General features: G+C 51.3%; 1 protein-coding gene across 4 annotated transcripts; it reads right to left on the bottom strand.

The window, feature by feature from the left end:
- Positions 1-36: 36 nt before the first annotated feature.
- On the bottom strand, positions 37-21,207 carry LOC135249770 (transcription elongation regulator 1-like). 4 transcript variants are annotated; one of them, XM_064325307.1, is made up of 21 exons: positions 21,056-21,207; positions 19,117-19,363; positions 18,385-18,537; positions 16,465-16,711; positions 15,659-15,916; positions 13,932-13,994; positions 11,916-12,116; positions 11,468-11,574; positions 11,267-11,355; positions 10,326-10,519; positions 9,600-9,675; positions 8,677-8,809; positions 7,230-7,319; positions 6,942-7,060; positions 6,103-6,253; positions 4,416-4,580; positions 3,859-4,041; positions 1,376-1,555; positions 987-1,070; positions 617-717; positions 37-307 (listed from the first exon to the last, which is right to left on the bottom strand). In XM_064325307.1, the coding sequence occupies exons 1-21, from the start codon at positions 21,100-21,102 to the stop codon at positions 106-108; spliced, it is 3,090 nt and encodes a 1,029-aa protein (XP_064181377.1). In that variant the 5' UTR covers positions 21,103-21,207; the 3' UTR covers positions 37-105. The 4 variants fall into 4 exon arrangements, with proteins under 4 accessions (XP_064181377.1, XP_064181378.1, XP_064181379.1 ...); XM_064325308.1 differs by having other exon boundaries at positions 10,359-10,519; XM_064325309.1 differs by lacking the exon at positions 13,932-13,994.
- Between the last annotated feature and the right edge of the window lie 615 nt (positions 21,208-21,822).

Genomic DNA, 21,822 nt, shown 5'->3' with positions numbered 1-21,822 from the left:
TTGCCGTGGTGACGCAGAGACTCGGGTTCAGTTACTTGATTGAGCGGCGGGTGGGTGGGTGTGGCGTGTTGTTGTTGCCGCGGTGACGCAGAGACCCGGGTTCTGTTACTTGGTTGAGCGGCGGGTGGGCTCGGAAGCGGTGGGTGGGGGGGGCGGCCCGCGGCGGTCCAGGTCCTCTATGTAGGACATGATGAGCTTGCGGCGCTCCTCTGGAACACACTCCAGCACCAGGTAGCGCTTGTCGTTCTGCAGAACCTTCTCCACGTCTCTCAGGTGCTGGTCCGACTCCTGCATCAACTTCCGGGACCTGGACACGCCCATTTTTAAACATTTTTCACAAGGGGGGAGGATTAAAACAAAAAAAAACAAAAGAACAGTTAATGCTCTCATTCTTGGCTCATGTTCAAACTGCCATATCTGCTGTAATTGGTCAAATAGCCAATCACACTCCTAATAAATTACCCATGATTGTTCACGAATACGGCCTGCAGGGCCAGTCACCAGCAGCCCTGCTGACCAACATGCACAAGGGTCAAGGGTCACTCGGTGCTCAGACTGCCGTCAGGGGGACGGGGTGCTCTGATTGGTGGGACTGAGGACAGGTGTCGTATCGTACCTGTACGTGATGAACTTGGTCTCTTTTAGAAGCGTCCTGAAGTCTGCTTTGGCGGTGATGTACTTGTCTTTGATGTAGTCCTCGAACTCCCTTTGCTTTTTCTGTGAGACAAATTCAAGGAAAAACAAGAAATCAAACAAACAGAAAGCAAAAAACAACTCATTCAAATAACACATGTTTTTAAAATGAACTCAGACTGGGGGGGGGGGGAGGGGGGAGCAGACAGGGTTAATGATGGGATCACAGAGTAGAAAATGCTGAGGCAGGGAATCGAGCCTCCCTGCCTCCATGGGGTGGGGGGTGGGGGGGGGGGGGGGAAAGAGGCCTCTAGGAGCCCAAATCAGTGGTTCTCAGGACCCCGCTCACGTACCCGGTCACTGCTGGAGAACTTAATGCAGCGAGGATCTTCCTTAATGGCCTTCTTCGCCTCCTTCCAGGATGTTGTGAGCGTGATCTGAGGGGAGGATTCAGGCACAGGCTGTTTAAAGAGCACCCAGGGCTGTCTGCGGTTACGTTTTTACATTCAGCAAACTCTCAAACAGCTCAAACAGCTCATATTCTTAACATACAATCCAGTTACAGTGTGCAAGTGTGGGGCTTTCACACGACTGGTTAATGTGGAGGCAGTGTATCTGGACCCTGACTGGTCTGTGTGAGTGTGTGGGTGGGACACCAGGCTGCTGATTGGTCAGTGCGAGTTCAGGGGTGGCGTATCTGGCCCCTGATTGGTCAGTGCGAGCGTGGGGGCGGGGTGCTCACTGTGGTGGTCTCGTCCAGCAGCTGGCGGAAGTGCTCCTTCTTCTTCTTGGCGAGCGCCTCGATGTGCTCGTTGAAGAGCTTCTCCTTCTCCTCGCGCTCCAGCAGTGAGGAAGTCTCCCAGCGGTGGTCCTTCCGCAGGTTCCTCCGCGTGTCCGACCACGAGGCGTCCGACGAGCGCACCTGCGACGGGCGCAAAAACCCCCCCGCACACGCTCAGAGAACGCCAAGGGAACGCTCAGAGAACGCTCAGAGAGAAGGCTCAGAGAACGCTCAGAGAACGCTCAGAGAATGCTCAGGGAACGCCCAGGGAACGCCCAGAGAACACTCAGAGAACGCCCAGAGAACACCTAGGGAACGCCCAGAGAACGCTCAGAGAACGCTGAGAGAACGCTCAGGGAACGCTCACAGAACGCTCAGGGAACGCTCAGGGAACGCTCAGAGAACGCTCAGAGAACGCTCAGGATCACCACATCATGGCAACATTAGGCACACCTCGGGGCTCAGCAAAGTGTCTCCCTGTCTCTGCAGGAGCAGTTCAGACCTGCCCTTCACCCACCTGGGGGCCCGCGGAGGATGGCTGTTTTTTTTCTTGGTAAACTTTAGCTGTGCCCTTTCGGAGATGCTGTGCTTTGCAATGATTGGTCAAATGTCAGCCCAGAGTAATGAGGAGAGTGGAGCTGGCATGGGGGGGGGGGCTGTAGGGGTGGTGGGGTGTGCTATCAACAGACACACGGATGCAGCTGGGTTCACGGCCTGGAAATACCAGCCAGACGAGGCACATTTATCACACATTACATTACACTACACTACATTACTTATAATTACAGCCATTCAGCCGGCTTACACAGGTTTTGCATTGAAACTTTGTAAAAAGCTTGCAGGTTTGATTCCGGAGTAGGACACAGCCGTTGTACCCTTGAGCGAGGTGCTTAACCTGCATTGCTTCAGCGCCTTGCTCAAGGGTACAACGGCTGTGTCCTACTCCGGAATCAAACCTGCAACCTTCAGGTTACAAGCCTAATGCCCCTGAGCACTATACTGCACAGCGGCCCAATAACAGCTCAGAGGAACTTCTGAAGATGGAGGTCCTGCAGGAACCCGTGGAAAGACCCAGAGAGGCAGGACAGAAACAGGAACAGCATGCAGGGCTTTCCCTACCCTGAAGTTCACTATTTAAAGAAATATAAGAATTGTGAAATTGGCTTTGCTGGGTTTTTTTCTTTCACGCTGGAACAGAAAAGACACTTTGCAGCTCAGGAACAGCTCACGTTCTCCGGCTTCTCAACACCCTCAGAACCCGCAGGACCTAAAAGCCACACCTACTCGCTCAACTGAACATCCTTCATTTACACCTTCGTCATTTACAGGCCCCAGGAGAGAGAATGTCTCCAGTTCAAGGGGTTAATAAAGCACCATTTCCAGGGACTGCACTCGCCACAAGAACCCGCATGCCCCAGAAAGACCAGCATGCACCCTGCAGCTGCTACTGAATCATTCTGTCAATCAAGCAGGCAAATGGGGCAGCTGAATGAAGATGTACTGCACCAGGCGGGAGGAGGGAGGGGGAGGGGGGGGGAAACTAGATTTATACGCATTAATTCCAGTCCCAGGTGAGTTCAGGCAGGACCCGGAAACAGACCATTCAGAGAGGAGAGGTGGCAGCAGCAGCTCACAACGGGATGTGGAAGCTGGGCAGCTCGGATAATCACCCCCCCCTCCCCCCACCCCACCCCACCCCCCACAGCGCGATGACAATGGGGTCCGCCACGGCCCAGCTCAAAACCCTACTGTCCAATAAGGGTCACCCCTGAATTCATTACACACACAGAGGGGGAGTCATGCAATCTCAAACCGGCAGGAAGGTAGACTTGGGGAAAAAAGATTAATGAGCATCAGAACCCTTGAAGGAAGACCTGAACGTCATAAATAACACAAGAGATTTTAATGACAGAACCCGCTGTCTGCTGCACAAGAAGCATTTCATTTAACGGCACTCATTATTAATTGACCATCATTTATGATCATCTGGCATTAACAGTGTTGGGAATATTTAATATTTAAAGTGTGGGAGTGAAGAATAAATTAATGACATGCGGAAACAATTAATTCCTGTCTGGTCTCACAATTTCAGCTGTGTGGGAGGTTTATGCTTTTGGAGCTCCTCGAACAGTCTCGAAATACGCAAGGGCCCAATCACAAAACAGGTTATAGAGATGTGCTCACTGAATAGAAAATTGCAGCCCAATTGCAGACGGGGTTATAGACATGCGCTCACTGTATGGGAAATGAAGGCCCAATCACAGAGGGGGTTATAGTGATGTGCTCACTGTATGGGAAATGAAGGCCCAATCACAGAGGGGGTTATAGAGATGTGCTCACTGTATGGGAAATGAAGGCCCAATCACAGAGGGGGTTATAGAGATGTGCTCACTGTATGGGAAATGAAGGCCCAATCACAGAGGGGGTTGTAGAGGGCTGCTCACCATGTCGGACATTAGGGCTCTGAAATGCTGGATGGCCTCCTCGCGTTTGTGCTGCTCTCTCTCGCGGTCGATCTCCTTGGTCTGCTCCGAGCGAGCCTTCTGCACCTCCCTCTCCCGCTCCCTCAGGCTGGCCTCGATCCGGGCCTGCCGCTCCAGCTCCTTCTCCTTCTCAGAGTCCAGCTTCTGCACCCACGCCGAGAAACACAGTCAGACACACAACGCAGTCTCACACAGCAACACACACACACAACGCAGTCTCACACAGTAACACACACACACACACACACACAACGCAGTCTCACACAGTAACACACACACACACAACGCAGTCTCACACAGTAACACACACACACACAAAGCAGTCTCACACAGTAACACACACACACACACATACACACAACGCAGTCTCACACAGTAACACACACACACACACGAGCGCACACACAACGCAGTCTCACACAGTAACGCACACACACACACACACACACACAACGCAGTCTCACACAGTAACACACACACACACACACACACAGTAACTGAACCCTGGAGCTCCACACCTTGGCCTGTTTCTCCACAAACTGCTTGAAGAGCTCCTCCCTGGCAGCGGAACCTTCCACAGCCTTGTAGCGGTGGTCTCCCTCCAGCCTCTCCTTCACCTTGCTCCAGCGCAGCTGCCCGTCCACGTGGTGGTCCGCCAGCAGCTCGAAGAAATCCAGCTTCACCTGAGAGAGAAAAACCCAGATATAACACACCCCACAGGACTACAGATACAACAAATCTCACAGGACTACAGTTACAACAAACCCCACAGGACTACAACAAACCTCACAGGACTACATATACAACAAACCTCACAGGACTACAGATACAACACCTCACTGGACTACAGATACAACACACCTCACAGGACTAGTTACAATAAACCTCACAAAACTAGTTACAACAAACCTCACAGAACTACAGTTACTTCCAAATTTACACTGTAAAACCCCCAAAAACCAGCAACTGAGGGGGAAAAAAATTACAATAATTTAAATAAATAAATAAAACTCCCCAGTTGGAAGAAAAAAAATCAACAGCAAGAAAAACCTGCCCAGTGTGAAGAAATGTTGGGAGGACACTATAGAGGGTTAGCCTGTCCTCTGCTGACTGGCCAGGTATCAATAGTCAAATTAGGCTAAATGCTAACAGGGCGGTAATGGAGAATCTATCAGGGCAAGTAACAATTAGCTGGCCAGATTATAGCCAGAGGCATTAAGATAAGCGTTTAACGCACAGTTTATTAATGAGCGCAGTGACTGAACGTGAATAAAGGGAGATTAAATGTGCCCAGGGGCGCGTGCGTGCCCGTGTCACAAGGAGAGGGCGAGGGGCGGGGGTCTGGGGGTGGGGGGGGGCTGGACCGGCCCCCCTGCAGAGAGCCCCCCGCCCTCTCTCCGGCAGGTGACATTTCGCGGTCATTAATCTTTGATAGGCAACCTTTCACTGCCACAGGCAGTCAGCTCAGTGACAGAGCGATTAACCCTGAACACAACAGCCCGGTCTCAACCTGGAGCTGCTAAAGGTGTGTGCACAGGTACACACAGGCTACAGCTAAAGGTGTGTGCACAGGTACGACACAGGCTACAGCTAAAGGTGTGTGCACAGGTACGACACAGGCTACAGCTAAAGGTGTGTGCACAGGTACACACAGGCTACAGCTAAAGGTGTGTGCACAGGTACGCACAGGCTACAGCTAAAGGTGTGTGCACAGGTACGACACAGGCTACAGCTAAAGGTGTGTGCACAGGTACACACAGGCTACAGCTAAAGGTGTGTGCACAGGTACGACACAGGCTACAGCTAAAGGTGTGTGCACAGGTACACACAGGCTACAGCTAAAAGTGTGTGCACAGGCACGCACAGGCTACGGCTAAATGTGTGTGCACAGGTACGCACAGGCTACAGCTAACGGTGTGTGCACAGGTACACACAGGCTACAGCTAAAGGGTGTGTCACAGTAACACAGGCTACAGCAAAGGTGGCAGGTACACACGGCTAGTAAATGTGTGTGCACAGGTACGCACAGGCTACAGCTAACGGTGTGTGCACAGGTACACACAGGCTACGGCTAAAGGTGTGTACACAGGTATGCCTCCTTTATACCCTGGACCAGCTCCCACCCAAACACCCAGGCTCGCCCCCCTGCCCGTACACCCAGCCCATCCTGGGCCCCGCCCCCGGCCCCAGCCCCGCCCGCCTCACCTTCTCTCCGCGGTTCTTGGAGTCGTCCTTCTCCTTCTTCCGGAGCGCGGTCATGAACTCGATGAAGATGGCCTCCCGGTCCTTCATCTTCTCGATGGCCTTGAAGCGCGAGTCGCGGCCATGCTTCGACGCAAACTCGCTGAAGGTCATCCTGAGGGCGGAGACCGCCGCTTTTAAAACCCATCAGATCAACCAACACTCCGCCTGAACAAACCCTAACTCTGACCCTAACCCTAACCCTGACCCTGACCCTGACCCTAACCCTGACCCTGACCCTAACACTAACCCTGACCCAACCGACACTCCGCCTGAACAAACCCTAACCCTGACCCTAACCCTAACCCTGACCCTGACCCTGACCCTAACACTAACACTAACCCTGACCCTAACACTAACCCTGACCCTAACCCTGACCCTGACCCAAACACTAACCCTGACCCTGACCCTAACCCTAACCCAAACACTAACCCTGACCCAAACACTAACCCTAACCCTGACCCTGACCCTGACCCTAACACTAACCCTGACCCTGACCCTGACCCTAACACTAACCCTGACCCTGACCCTAACCCTAACACTAACCCTGACCCTGACCCTGACCCTAACCCTAACCCTAACCCTGACCCTGACCCTAACACTAACCCTGACCCTAACACTAACCCTGACCCTAACACTAACCCTAACCCTAACCCTAACCCTAACCCTGACCCTGACCCTGACCCTGACCCTGACCCTAACACTAACCCTGACCAAGCAGGAACCTTCACTCCTGCGTGACTCAACTGCCTCCAATCATAACACAACAGGGGGACCCTGCAGCACCTGTCCTCCCAGCTCACCTGGCGCCGATTCTGGCCTCCTCCATCATCTTTCTGAACTCGTCCTTCGACTGCATCAGTTTGTTCTTCTTCTCTTTTCTCTCTTCCTCTGCCCGCGTCTTCACATACTGCTCAAACACCTGCAAACACACACTTATACTTCTCAAACACCTGGAACAAAGATGCTGGAATGGCAGAAAAGATGCTCATGTGGAAAGCTGTTTTTCCCTCATGTGCTGGACTGTGTCAGGTGTAACAGGTGTGGCAGATGTGGCATTTGCGGCAGGTGTGGCAGGTGAGGCAGGTTACCTGCTTCCTCTCCTTGGGGTTCAGCAGCAGGTATCGGGGATCAAACACGATCTTATGCAGCTCCTTCTCCCAGGTGGAGAAGGCCGAGACCTGGGGGGGTGAGGGGGGGCGAGGGTAAAGAGCAGCTTAATTAGGAGCGCATAACGAGCTGCGCAGCGGCAGGCGAACGCCCCCCCCCCCCGGCGCCGAGCGCCAGTCAGGCCGTTTCATCGTCCCGCCCGCCCGCCATCTCTAATGGCTGACCCCCCGCAGGGGGGCGGGGCCTAGGTCGCCACGGCACCCGGCCAGCCAGCGCTAATTGACACGGACTGAAGCGGAGTAATTAGGGGGGAAAAAAAACCTCTCTCTCCACGATCGAGAGTTAAAAGCGCCAATTACCACCTGCCATTTTAAAAAGAGCAGGAGAGAGGGAGAGAGGGAGCAGGAGAGATGGAGAGAGAGAGAGAGAGAGAAAGGGAGAGAGAGACAGGGGAGAAAGAGGGGGGGAGAGAGGTGGGGAGGGGGAGAGATTGAGGGGTGAGAGGGGGAGAGAGAGGGAGAGATAGAGCAAAGAGACAGAGAGGGAGAGATCGAGAGGAGAGGGGGAGAGAGAAAGGAAGGGATAAAGCATAGAGAGAGGGGGGTGAGAGGGGGAGAGAGAGAGAGAGAGAGAGAGAGAGAGAGAGAGAGAACCTGCAGCTAGGAATAGCCTGGCCTTGATGTACGCTGTTTTTGATGCCCGAGGACTTTCATCTCCTCTCTCAGACACAGGGCCTAAAGGGCAGAGCTCTTTCAGCTGGGAGCTGGACGGGCACCAGCAGCTCCACATCAAATGTCACCTATCTACCTATCCCACAATGCAACAGCCATTACCGCAGTCAATTTAAATTGTTCAGGTGGAATATTCTGAGGAATATGCAATATCTCGGAGCGATTTGAGTAGGGTGCAGGGTATACGGTACAGGGTTCAGGATGTAGAGTTTAGGGTGTAGGGTGCAGGGATTAGAGTACAGGATACAGGGTTTAGGGTGTAGGGTATAGGAGGCAGGATGTAGGGATTAGGGTGTAGTATATAGGGTGCAGGGTGTAGGATATAGGGTATAGGGTTAAGGAAGTAGGGCATAGGGTACAGGGCATAGGGTTTAGGGTATAGGGCATGGGGCGCAGGGTTTAGGGTGCAGGGTGTAGGGATTAGGGGTCAGGGTTTAGGGACGCAGGGCATAGGGTTTAGTGTACAGGGATCAGGATATAGGGTGTAGGGTGTAGGGCGCAGGGTATAGGGTGTAGGGTACAGGGCACAGGGTATAGGGTTTAGGATGTAGGGTATAGGGTGTAGGGTACAGAGCACAGGGTATAGGGGTTAGGGGTGTAGGGTGTAGGGCGCAGGGTATAGGGTTTAGGGTTTAGGGTTTAGGGGTCATGGTTTAGGGTGTAGGGTGTAGGGGTCAGGGTTAGGGTGGTGCTGTACCCCTCTCTCCAGCAGCATGTCTCTGAACTGCTTCATCCGGGCCTCCAGCGGCACCACGGCCCGCTCCCTCGCCGCCTTCATCTCCACCTCCATCGCCGCCTCCTTCTCAGAGTCCTCTCGCACCTCCTCCTTCCTGCGAAGGACACGCGCGCGTCAGTGCGTCCGGGGGGGGGGGGACGAGGACAGGGCGGGGGCGGGGTACTGGTTTATTTAGGGCCGGAGTGAAAGCAAAGCCTAGCTGCTCTTAGAGGGGTAAAATATGGGCCAGCCCCGAGGAAACAGCTACACTATTGGATCCAAAATGGCGGGTGAGTTTGGGAGGGGGGTGTCTACAGCTCACCTTGAACAAAAAATAAATAAAGAAAAACTGAAATGTATTTTTTACAGAAAGGTTTCTCTGCACCATAAACACAAGCAGCTACAGTGTCTGAGGAGGAGCCCCGGCAGTCCCACATTAAGTCACGGCGGTGGATTCTGATAGGCTAGAAGGAAGGTCAGGTGGTTACCTTGGAGGCCCACGCTGGTCTCACCAGAGCTACAGGCGTTCCCTGATAAATATTCCTCAGCGAAACAAGAAGCCGGATTGGGCGGGGAGAGGCGGGCTCAGACGGAGAACACTGACTGTGATTGGCCATCCTGGACAGCAGGGATTTGCATAACATAATCACCCCCCACAGATGGGAAATATATATTCACTGGACGCAAAGTAGGATGGGACACAAAAGTAAACGTTCTGAAATCTGACACTCAGATTGTAATGAAAGAACATAAACATTTTTATGGTTCTGTCTGATGGTGTAGAGAAGCTTATACACATGTTAATTTTTTCAGGAGCTCAGGGTCATGCTTGGCTTCCAGGCCAAATGCCAGCCAGAGGCCTGTGTACAAGCTGGGCCTCCCTGGTGACAGGGGGCGGGGCTTACTTTCTCTTCTTGGCTTTGATTGGCTCATCTTCCAGAGCTTCCTCTACAGCTGCTTCCAGTTCGTCCTTGCTGATCCCTGTGGAGGAGTTAGAGGTGGAGTCAGGAGGTGCACATGCACACACACGCACATACACATACACACGCGCACGCACACGCACGCACACACGTACACACGCACGTACACACGCACGTACACACGCACGTACACACGCACGTACACACACACACACACACACACACACACACAGACACACACACAGACACACACACAGACACACACACAGACACACACACAGACACACACAGCCGGGTGTTTTAGACAGCCTAAAAGAGATAAAACAGCCCTGTGCAGCCTAATCTGACTGCTGCAGCTGGTGCCTAATTATAACTACAGAATGTCTCTCATTCCTCATAGCCAGCTAGAAGCCCCCCCTCCCGACACCCCCACCCCCCCCCAGCATCATCTGACCAGCAGGGCTAGCGGTGCCAGAGATTTTTTAAAAATGCAGTGTTCTGCGTATCCAGTTTAGTCGAATTCACGAAAACGCACGTTGGGTGTTACCGTACGAACGCACGCTTCTGAAGAGAGCGGCATTTAACTACTTTTTTTTACTCTTTAGTAATAATAGTACTCCTCACAAGCGTGCGTTCAGTAAAGTGAATGAATTAGCTATCAACTGAACACTTAAAGGTCGCGTCATTTTTAAAGGTCAGCCCCAGACCCACCAGGGTGCCCCCGCAGAGGGTGGGGGGGCTCACCCAGCTTGCGCGTCTCCTCCAAGCCCTTCTTGTGGGGGGGCTCCTGGATGCTCTTGTCCACGTCGGCCCGGCCCACCAGCTCCTCGGGACGGTCCCACATGGAGAGCCGGGTGGTGGGGTTGTAGAAGAACACGCGGTCATCCCCGGTCCACACCACACACCTGCAAACACACACACAAATCACTGTGAGCGCACACACACACACACCTGCAAACACAAACACACACACACACACCACTGTGAGCACGCGCACACACACACACACCACTGTGAGCACGCGCACACACACACACACACACACACCACCGTGGGCACACACACCACACACCTGCAAACACACACACACACGCACCACAGTGAGCACGCACACACACACACGCACCCCTGTGAGCACGCACACACACACACCACTGTGAGCATGCGCACACACACACCTGCAAACACACACACGCTGATGCTTTTCAGTATTTAATGTAGTGTTTGTGTGTAGTGCCTGTGTGACAGGTGTGTGTTCAGAGGGGCGTGTCCAAATGGAATAAGGGGTGCATTGTATACAGGGGTGTGTCCTAATAGAATGTGGGGCGGGGCCTATAGAGGGGCGTGTCCAAATGGAATGTGGGGCGGGGCCTATAGAGGGGCGTGTCCTAATGGAATGTGGGGCGGGGCCTATAGAGGGGCATGTCCTAATGGAATGTGGGGTGGGGTCTATAGAGGGGCGTGTCCCAATGGAATGTGGGGCGGGGCCTATAGAGGGGCGTGTCGTAATGGAATGTGGGGCGGGGCCTATAGAGGGGCGTGTCCTAATGGAATGTGGGGCGGGGCCTGTAGTAGGGTGTATCCCATGGGCCTGGGCGTGTCCTGCAGTAGGATGGGGGCGGGGCTGGTCTCCCTGCTCAGCGAGCGCGTACCAGGGGGTGCCGGGGATGGGGGTGGTGGCCACGGGTTTGGCCTTCTGGGCCGCCCTCTCCTCCTCCGTCATCTCCTCCTCCTTGGGCTCCTGCGGGACGGGACAGACAGACAGACGCGGTCACGCACGGAACGAGCGGATCCCTGGGCGAGTCGCACACAGCCGCACGGGCGTGCGGGAACCGCCACCTCCGCACTCCTACCTCTCGCACCTCCTTAGGAGGCTCCACCTTGGGCTCCGCCTCCTCCATGTCCATCAGATCCTCCTCCTCGGAGAGAGTCAGCTCCTTGGCCTTCTCCACCTCCTTATCTGGGGGAGGAGAGAGGAGGACGAATTCAAATCCAGCGAGGGACACAATTACAGAACTCTACAGGGCTGATATAAGCGTGACTGCTCATACATTATTTCAACGGGCCGCTGTGGGTGTGGTCAGTAAATCACTTAAAAGCATTTAAAACTCCTCATAAACAACTGAAAGAGACACAGCTAAGGCTCAGTAATGAAGCTTGTTGTTATTCCAGCCCCACACACCCTGGCCAGTCACATTCAGACTGAGGGTCCAGGATTGGGCAGCACTGCTCGTGCGTACGGGGGCAGAGACGGACTCATGTCCGCTCTGTGACAGCTGTCACTCAGCAGGCCCCGCCCACCTCTCTCGCGGAGCTGCTGGGGCCGGTCCCAGGTGGACTCCTGCGTGCGCGTGTTGTAGAAGTACGCCTTCCCGTCGGCCGTCTTGTACTCGGACCACTCTGTGAGTGACAGCCCTGAGAGCGCCGCCGGGGCCGCCGCCATCGCCATCTGAGGGTGGTGCATCATGGGAACTAAGGGAGGGGCCATCCCGGGGAGTAAACCTGGGAGAGGCCAAACGCAGAAACACACACACACACACACACACACACGCGCACACACACACACACACACACACACACACACACACGCATGGACACGGACACGCGCACACACACACACAGGCATTCACATACACACATGGACACGCGCACACATGCACACACAGGCATTCACATACACACATACACACACACACGCACACATGCACACACACACGCACAAAAACACAAACACACACACACGCACATACACGCACATATACGCGCAGAAACACACACATACACACACACAGACATTCACATACACACATAAAAACACACACACACAAAAGAAGGGTTTGTGTTAAGTCAGCAGGTCCTGAAGCATATCAAGCTTTACACCCAAAAATTCCCACCAACCCCCACCCAGCTCCCAACAAAGAAATGGGGGAGATTTGCCTCAACTGGACTAAGATTTGCCTTCATTGGAACCTGTCCCCTGTCCCCCTGCCCCTGCCCCTGCCCCCCCGCCAGCCTTATGGGAGGGAGAGTGCACACATTTACACAGGAGACCGGCACCCTAACACCCCAAGTCCCTGCTTCACAGAAACACACCCAGTATAAGTGCTCATTAGGAGTGGTACATAAGAGTATAGATGTTTATTAGGAGTGGTATGCAAGAGAATAGAGATCTATTAGGAATGGTATATAAATGGCATAGACATTATAAAGAATGGTACACAAGAGTACAGATTTTAGGGTAGCAGTATAACAGTATAGAAGAATAAAGAGTTATTAGAAGTAACATATAAAAGTACAGATGATTATTAGGAGTGGTATATAGGAGCATAATGTCTACACTCGAGCTGAAAGGATAAGTAATGTTAACACGAAGACCGGACATTTCTCTGAAGTATTGTTTTGATGATGTATGACTGCTGTGTATTTGCTTTGATGTGTTTTCCCATGTGACCTGCAGTTTCATTACAGGAGAAAGTAACAGAAAAGGCAGTTTGGCGTGACAGAGAACATGTGTGTCAGGTGATAAACATCGGAAGAGACCCGGTGTGAACCTGAAAACAACAAATCCTGCCGGTGATATCTTTTACAACCCTGCCTCACAGGGCAAGCACCACATAACAGCATCCCCCAGAGATACTGGAACAATGTTTTTAGCTGAAATAGTTATTTGTGTGGCTTCAAAATTGACAAATAGATCACTGACGGAAAGACCCAAAGTCACACCGGAAAATATGTGACGTAAATATGTGTAAGACAAACAGCTCTGCTATTATACCTTCGGGTTAAAAAGAGGACAGAACTGCACTGCACTGAAATATTTGATTCTGAATCAATGGACATAATCAGTGGCTTCCATTTGGCTGGTGGTGTATGAATTTTTTTAATAATATCTGGTGCTTAACCTATAACCTCATAGCCCAATTAGTTAAAACTCTGCTCTGTAATGTCCATGTCAAACCTACAGCTCCTTCACCCTGTGCCTCTCTATGGCAAAATACCCACAATGCACCTGACCGATGTGCAAGTGAGAAACCGCAGAACGCTGGAGCAGTGCCGTGTCTCGGTGTTAACACAAACACACGCCATTACCGCTCAGAGCCACTCCCCACCGACAGAGAAAAACACGCTTTTTCAACAAAACTGGAGTCTGAACGTAAACAAAGACAAAGGGGAAAAAAGATTCCCAGCAGTACTTGGTGCAGGTCGTGTAAGTGTGTGTAGGCAAATACATCAGAAAAAAAAGAAGAACATCATCACAACATTCACTAACATGCCAACGAACATGAAACACTGACTGGAGGCAGCGGCTGGATTTACCGTTCTTGTTGGGAGCGAGTGTCTTTATATAGGGACAGCTGACTAGCTGCATCATTGCTACACCTGCAAGAACGGACAAGCAAGCAGAGTGGGTAGAGAAGCACAGGTCACACAGTCCTACTGCACAGGTGAGAGGCACAGGTCACACAGTCCTACTGCACAGGTGAGGAACACCTGGCTGCCAGGTGAGTTGTGTCAAACTCGTCTCCGACACACAGTTCAGCCCACAGGCCAGGTACACGCTCACTGAATACAGGCAGCAGCTTTTATTTCAAATGGATCTTTAGTCTCTTCAGTAAATTAATAATACTCTTCTTTAAAAATGACAGTATGCACAGAGAACGCACTTTTTGTAAACAACAAAAACAAAACCGACAGACAGACTGACATTTTCATGTAATGACTCTATATTTTAAATGAATTAAATTCCTGTGGGGTTTTTAACGAGTGAGGACAGAATCGTCGGACTGCCCACCCTGCTCAGTGAGAGCCAGGGCAAGCCGAAATATTACAAGACCCAAACACAGCTGGATCAGTACAGGCCCCAAATCCTGACTACTGTTTTTCCCTGACGTGAACGTTCAAACACACAGACTGGACAACACTGCCCTCTACAGGTCACATTCTGCTCAAGCCTCCATTTTGGCTCTAATTCCCTCTCCTCGGCAGCTGGCTGTGGCCTGCGGACCATACAAAGCGCCTGAACAAGTGCGGAAACTATTCTCTGAAGCACAGTAGGGAGGGAACCCAGGTCTAGCTGAGGGAGAAGGGAAAGTCCAGACAGAAGGGGATATAAAAATCTCTTCCATCCATTTTCCAGTGAGCTCCCAGGCTAAAGCTAGCCCAGTGGTACATACTAAAGCTAGCCCAGTGGTACATACTAATGCTAGCCCAGTGGTACATACTAATGCTGGCCCAGCAGTACATGCTAAGCCTAGCCCAACGGTACATGCTAAGGCTAGTCCAGCGGTGCATGCTAAGGCTAGCCCAGTGGTACAGTGAGAAAGTTGGACTCACAGTGTGGATGTGCATGTGGGACATTAGGGGCGAATCCACCCTCTCAGATGCTCAACCAATCATATCACTCAGAGCCCACTGCTACCCTGCAGCCAGAGAGCACCTCTTCAGCACTAAAATCAGCAGCTTTACTTCAGAGATATAAATGAACTCTGTCAAATCACATTCCCTGACACCTGCTAAGAGCCTGTTAACACATCACCTGGTCTGGAGGTCTGGAGTCTCCCTGTACACTGAAAAGACTCAAGTCTGCTACTGGATCTCAGTGAACACAACGACAGCCAATCGTATCTCACTTTCTAATGATATGTAATGTAATGCATGCAATCCTACAGAACCACACCCTCTTTCACTAGAGCATCTGCCCAGCAGAAACACTGTCAGCCAATCAGCCTGGGAAGGGGGTGGGGCTAAGCCCCCACAGGAAATGAAGACAGGATGAGACAAAACGAATGAAAGACAGAAAGCACAAGAGGACATGGTGGAAGGAGACGGGGCGGGGTCAGACTCACCGGGAAGTGGGATTGGAGGGTGGGTGGGGATAGGGGCGGGGTCACCGGGCAGTGGGACTGGAGGGTTGGTAGGGATAGGGGCGGGGTCAGACTCACCAGTCAGTGGGATTGGGGGGGCAGGTGGGGGTTGAGGCGGGGTCAGACTCACCAGGCAATGGGATTGGGCGGTGGGTGGATGTGGGCGGGGCTTAGACTCACCTGGCAGGGGAATGGGCATCCCAGGTAAAGGCACGCGGAACGGCGGCACCATGACGGGCGGGAAGGCGGGGAGGGAGGGCGTGGCCTGCGGCATGGGGTGCGGCAGCCCGGCGGGGAGGCTCTGGGGGAGCGTCTGCGGCAGCGTGTGCACCGTCGTTGCCGTGGCCGTTACCGTGGGGATGCTGACGGTCGGCACCGGGGTCACCGCGGCGCTGGAGGGGGCGGTTACCATGGCAGCCATCTCCACCGCTGCGGGGGCTGCAGGAGACACAACAACACGGATCAGGGCATGACATTGTGCACTTCACCGGAACTGACCAATCACAGCAGCCGAAATTAGCATTTCAGCCCGAGTCGTGTGTCATGTGATCAGTGACTCAGTCAGTCAGGCTGTCTGATCTGTACAGGTCCAGAGCTGCTCAGGTCTGTTACTGGAGATCTACCGTCCTGCAGGTTTTCACTTCAACCCTAATCTGGTACAGCGGAGTCTACTGATTAGCAGCTCAAAGAGATCTCTAGCTGTTGAATGAGGTGTGTGCTCGGTTAGTGTTGGAGGGAAAACCCTACAGGACGGTATTTGGGCAGCTCTGCACAAGACTATACAAGCACGCACATCATTTGGCTAAGTGCTGTAAGGTAAAGTGTTTTTCTGCAGCCTACAGGCTGTGTGTTATGAGGTGTTTGAGGCCTACAGGCTGTGTTTTATGAGGTGTTTGAGGCCTACAGGCTGTGTGTTATGAGGTGTGTTTGAGGCCTACAGGCTGTGTGTTATGAGGTGTTTCTGAGGCCCACTGTGCGTTACTCACTGGAGATGGGATGGGACAGGGCCTGGGAAGTGGTGGTGCTGGGGGAGAGACCGGGGCCGGGGCCAGGAGTGGGAGCCTGTGTGGGAATGGGGCTTGACACAATGCTGGCCACTGGTAGGCTGGCAGATGAGGTGGCAGCAGCCGATTGGGTGACCATGAGGGGGTTAATTTCGGCCTGCTGGATGATCTTCACACCCTCCGGCTTGCTCCAGGCCGACTCCCGCGTGCGGGCGTTGTAGTAGTACACCTGAACAGGTGAGGCGCAGATGGAGAACACGGCTCAGAGGGCATCGGTCACACCTGCTCAGGGTGAGCATCAGACTTCAGCACAAACACAATAACACATTCAAACACACAAACATAATAACACACTCAAACACACAAACACAATAACACACTCAAACACACAAACACAATAACACACTCAAACACACAAACATAATAACACATTCAAACATAGTAACACACAAACATAACACATTCAAACACACAAACATAATAACACATTCAAACATAATAACACACTCAAACACACAAACATAACACATTCAAACACACAAACATAATAACACATTCAAACATAGTAACACACAAACATAACACATTCAAACACACAAACATAATAACACATTCAAACATAATAACACACTCAAACACACAAACATAATAACACACTCAAACACACAAACATAACACATACAAACATAATAACACACTCAAACACACAAACATAATAACACATTCAAACACACAACAGAGACTCAACCCCCTGAGGGTCTAACATTAGGAGGACTGGATAGGTGGGCAGTGGGTCCATGAACATGTATCAGATCTGATATATATAACTCAGGCCAAGGCAGGTGCTTTTATCACACTGGGCTACAGCAGATCATTCCTTACGGGCGCTGGATCTGCCAAATACTCGTCAAAGCAACAGTAGCATCTGGTCCATGAAGCTCTTCCCTTTGCTTGCTGGTACAGCACCATCACAAAACTCCCTGAGGCAGAAGCATCTAAGTAGCTTTTACCTCCATCGCTCTTGAACAGCACAGCCGAAACGTCAAAGTCATTCCTGTTTTCAGGCTCTGATTTAATGGCCTGGGAAATAAAACTGGCTGCTGCTTCTAATGCCTGCAAGTGGATTTAAATAAACCCTGTGCTGCCCTGGCTGTGCCTGTGTACTGTCCTGGCTGTGCTGTGCTCTCCTGGCTGTGCCTGTGTACTGTCCAGGCTGTGCTGTGCTCTCCTGGCTGTGCCTGTGTACTGTCCAGGCTGTGCTGTGACCTCCTGGTTGTGCCTGTTTTCTCCTGGCTTTGCCTGTGCTCTCCTGGCTGTGCATGTTTTATCCTGGCTGTGCTGTCCTGGCTGTACTCTGCAAGCTGTGCATGTTTTCTCTAGGCTGTGATGTGCTCGCCTGGCTGTGCCTGTGGTCTCCTGGCTGTGTCTGTGCTCTCCAGGCTGTGCTGTGCCTGTGCTCTCCTGCCTGTGCTCTCCTGGCTGTGCATGTTTTATCCTGGCTGTGCCTGGGCTCTCCTGGCTGTGCTGTGCCTGTGCTCTCCTGGCTGTGCATGTTTTATCCTGGCTGTGCCTGGGCTCTCCTGGCTGTGCTGTGTCTGTGCTCTCCTGCCTGTGCTCTCCTGGCTGTGCATGTTTTATCCTGGCTGTGCCTGGGCTCTCCAGGCTGTGCTGTACCTGTGCTCTCCTGGCTGTGCTGTGCCTGTGCTCTCCAGGCTGTGCTGTGCCTGTGGTCTCCAGGCTGTGCTGTGCCTGTGCTCTCGTGCCTGTGCTCTCCAGGCTGTGCTGTGCCTGTGCTCTCGTGCCTGTGCTCTCCAGACTGTGCTGTGCCTGTGCTCTCCTGGCTGTGCTGTGCCTGTGCTCTCCTGGCCGTGCATGCTCTCTCCAGGCTATGCGCATTGGTACCTTTCCTTCGGGCGCCTTGTTCTCCACCCAGAGGTCCTCGTTGGGCGGGAGGGTGGGGGTGCCGGGGGCGGGCACTGGAGGCATTCCGGGGGGGAACATCATGCCGGGGGGTGGAGGCATGCTGCCCATCGGGGGGGGCATGAATGGAGGCCTCTTCGGTGCGGGGGTGGGGGGGGGGCAAGAATGAGTGAACATAACCCACTACAGCACAGAAGTCCAACAGACACTGACATTTTACTGACCACAGCGAGAGCCCATAAATACGCTGTTATTATTACATTATGAATGATGACACAAAACTGACATCATAATAAGCAGGCTGTGACTCTCACCAGTGCCTTCCGCACCCACAGCACCACAGTGTGTGCATCAGACAGAGTTATCCTGCCATCTCTGGTCCAATAGCGGGCCAGGGAGCGGCAGTGACCTCACAGACAGTGAGTGACACGTTCTATTGAGCAAAACCACTTATTTCGTCCAAAACCCCAACACCACCCCCGCTCTTTACCCTCTGTGCATCACTGATGGGAAATCGGTTTTCTGGGGTGTCCTTAGAGAGAGTAGCCAAACACATGAATTTATCCAAACAAAGAGCTTCTGTCCATCTCGCCTTTGGTACTGAAGGACACTTTTTTCATAAATAATTGATACAAACTGGCTCTGTCACACAGTGGCTGTTTTGCGGAGGAAGGTGAGTGTGTCAGGTGTCACAGGAACATGGCGTTTGAATACCTGCAGGTGCGGGGGTCCGAGAGGGGGGGGTATGCCCCCCGGGGGGGGCATGGGCGGCATGCTGGAATCGAAGGGCGGCCGGCCGAACGGTGGGCGTGGCGGGGGACCCCTCATCATGGCGAACGGGGGAGGAGGGGGCCTCATTAGAGGGGGGGGCCCACGCATCACGGCAGCAGGGGTGGGGCTGGGGGCGGGGCCGGGGGCAGGGGAGGGGACACGGAAACGCAAGGCCTGCTGGTCCGTCATCCTGCGGGGAACAGAGGCTAAGGTTAGCACACAGAAGAGAGAGACAGGATCATCCTGTGAGGAACAGAGGCTAAGGTTAGCACACAGAAGAGAGAGACAGGGGGACCGAGGATGATCCTGTACACAGTGTCCACGTCCTGCTTTGGTTCAGTACTATACTGGGCCGTATGAGAGAAATGCGGTTGGGCCAGGGCTGAATGAGATGCACTCAGAGATTACAGTCATGAACATCCTTGCATTCTTTTTACATCGCTTGCTTTAAAATGTGTTTCAGTCTTTCGTGGAGATGCAAGTAGTGATGAATAGCAAATTCCCGTGAACAACTGACAAAAAACTATCTATCCATTTACACAGAGATTGATTTCTCTATAAATGCTCTGACTATTCTCAAACCGCTTTAATTCAGAATATACTAACTGGGAAAATCTAAAATGCACTGACGTAAAATAGCTTACGGTCCACTGTGACCCCGAATTTCCGAAGAACTGTCCAACAATATCACGAAACCAAATAATGCCAACGAGGAATAATACAAACGCACTCAGTGGAGTGCACGGTTATTGCTGAAACGATCGTAATATTACAGAACAAGCCCAAGAGAATCAGTTATTGCTGGCTAAAAGCAAGATCAACCGACACGCAGCTCCCTTGAGCCAGAAATGAATGTTTTTTAATGCGATGTTCTTTTTTTAAAATGTTGTATTCATGGAGTATCTAGCCAATTAGAAACTGCTAGAATAAATATATACAGGTGACTTCACATGATAAAATTTTGTTTCAAACATGCAACGCAGAGAAGGTTACTCGTGGTTTACCAGAGTTAAACTGGATGGTTTTGATAAAACTGTAAATATTAAACTCGTTCATATTTCCATTCGGTATTTTAAAGCAGATTCCGCTAGAGGGGTCATAAAGCAAATTTAGTCATGGCATGAGTCCAGTTTATAATAAAACCGCCTCCAAATAACATGATTATAGAACCAGTTATCTAAATCATTCATGGTAACTATCTACGTTATTTCCATGAGATTCATTTGTAGATAGTTACACCGTTACCAAAGATCAGGACTTGATGGGAATAGCAAAAAAGTTAGCAGAATAGTGGAAAAAAACCACAAGCGTTAGCAATGATGAACGAAACCGGCCAGCCAGCGATATGTAATTCATTCTAAGGACGCTAGCTAGAGTCGGTGGCTCTTACCAAACAATTACGAGATTTAATTTAACTTAGTACTGATTACGAATGGCTAGTCATTCAATGTTGGTCTGGATGCTTGGCTTCCTACAAAGCCAGCCATCATAAACAGCGAAGTGGGTGAAATGGTCATTCAAAGGGCGCTTCTCAGACCCAAATCCAGGGCCAAGCATTGGCTGAACGGTACGAATACAGCCGTAGAACCTTGCCTAATACTTCTAAAGTGATTTCGCAGATAGATCCAACGTTAGTAAGCCATATGTCGCTTTTAATTTGTACTGCTATAAAGCCAGTTCACTACTGCGTGACTCAATAACAACAATACCAAACGGCGTGCCTCGTTGGAAGACAGCGAGTAAGCCATCCAGCAACTGGTAATATCGCTGAGATATGAGATGAGCTTTTGTTCTCTAGTCAATCGATCGGGAAATATTCTGAACGTACAGTCCGTCCGATTTGTGTCAGGCAAACTGTGTCGTTCGCAATCCATTTCCTCACCTGTTGTCGCCGAATCCAATACCGTCTCCCTCTACGTGCTCCGCCATTACAAGAAAACACAGGAAGTCTGGGCCTGACCTTCCGGTAAACCTTTTTGCGTCACGATTCTGAATGGTGTTATTAGAGAAACGGCACGTCAGTCTGACTTTCTACAGCCCAATTGGCTCTCGCAAAATTGCGAGAGAAAAGAGAATTTGTCAAATTCAGTCTTGAAACAAAGCAAATGCGCACCGCCTTGTTATAAAGCCTAACACAAGAACAACAATGAAATCAAGCAGACACCGATTTTAATCAGTTTTAAACTTTAACCTAATTTCATTAATTGCAGAAAAAGGCGCAGATTATTTAAAAAGTGTTTTGCAGGGGTCAACATTTGTGCTTATAAATTAGAGAGAAATAAAAGTTGATTCACTCACCTTAAATTAGCCCAATTGTCCCTTTGGCACAAGTACAGTTATAAACATGTAATTTAGTATGATAATAGTTTATTGACATATATATATATATATATATATTATTTTTTTTTTTTTTGAAATTAAAGAAAATGTATTTGTCTTATTCTCTCAAGCAACATAGAATTTTACATTCTAGGACATGTTTATTTCCAATTGGAAAAGAGGGCAGTGGCCTCCACATCTGTCTGGATGAATTTGTTGGGGAATGTGCAAGATAATAGCCTACTTTCATTTTGAGATGAGTGTTTTGCAATAGTCTAGCATGCATGATATGGAAGCATGGCGTAAAGATTGTGAGAGAGAGAATGGCCT

The sequence above is a fragment of the Anguilla rostrata genome, chromosome 3, assembly GCF_018555375.3.
Source record: "Anguilla rostrata isolate EN2019 chromosome 3, ASM1855537v3, whole genome shotgun sequence".
Taxonomy (NCBI): Eukaryota; Metazoa; Chordata; class Actinopteri; order Anguilliformes; family Anguillidae; genus Anguilla; species Anguilla rostrata.
Note: the sequence above shows the minus strand (reverse complement) of the source record. Positions and strands in the feature narration are given on the sequence as shown.

Bases quoted from the DNA above. Each gene is read 5' to 3' on its own strand.
- LOC135249770 (XM_064325307.1), bottom strand. From the start codon at position 21,102: ATGGCGGAGCACGTAGAGGGAGACGGTATTGGATTCGGCGACAACAG. The intron at 19,364-21,055 runs GTGAGGAAATGG...TGTTCCCCGCAG, and splicing joins ATTGGATTCGGCGACAACAG to GATGACGGACCAGCAGGCCT. The intron at 308-616 runs GTACGATACGAC...GGGCGTGTCCAG, and splicing joins ACCAAGTTCATCACGTACAG to GTCCCGGAAGTTGATGCAGG.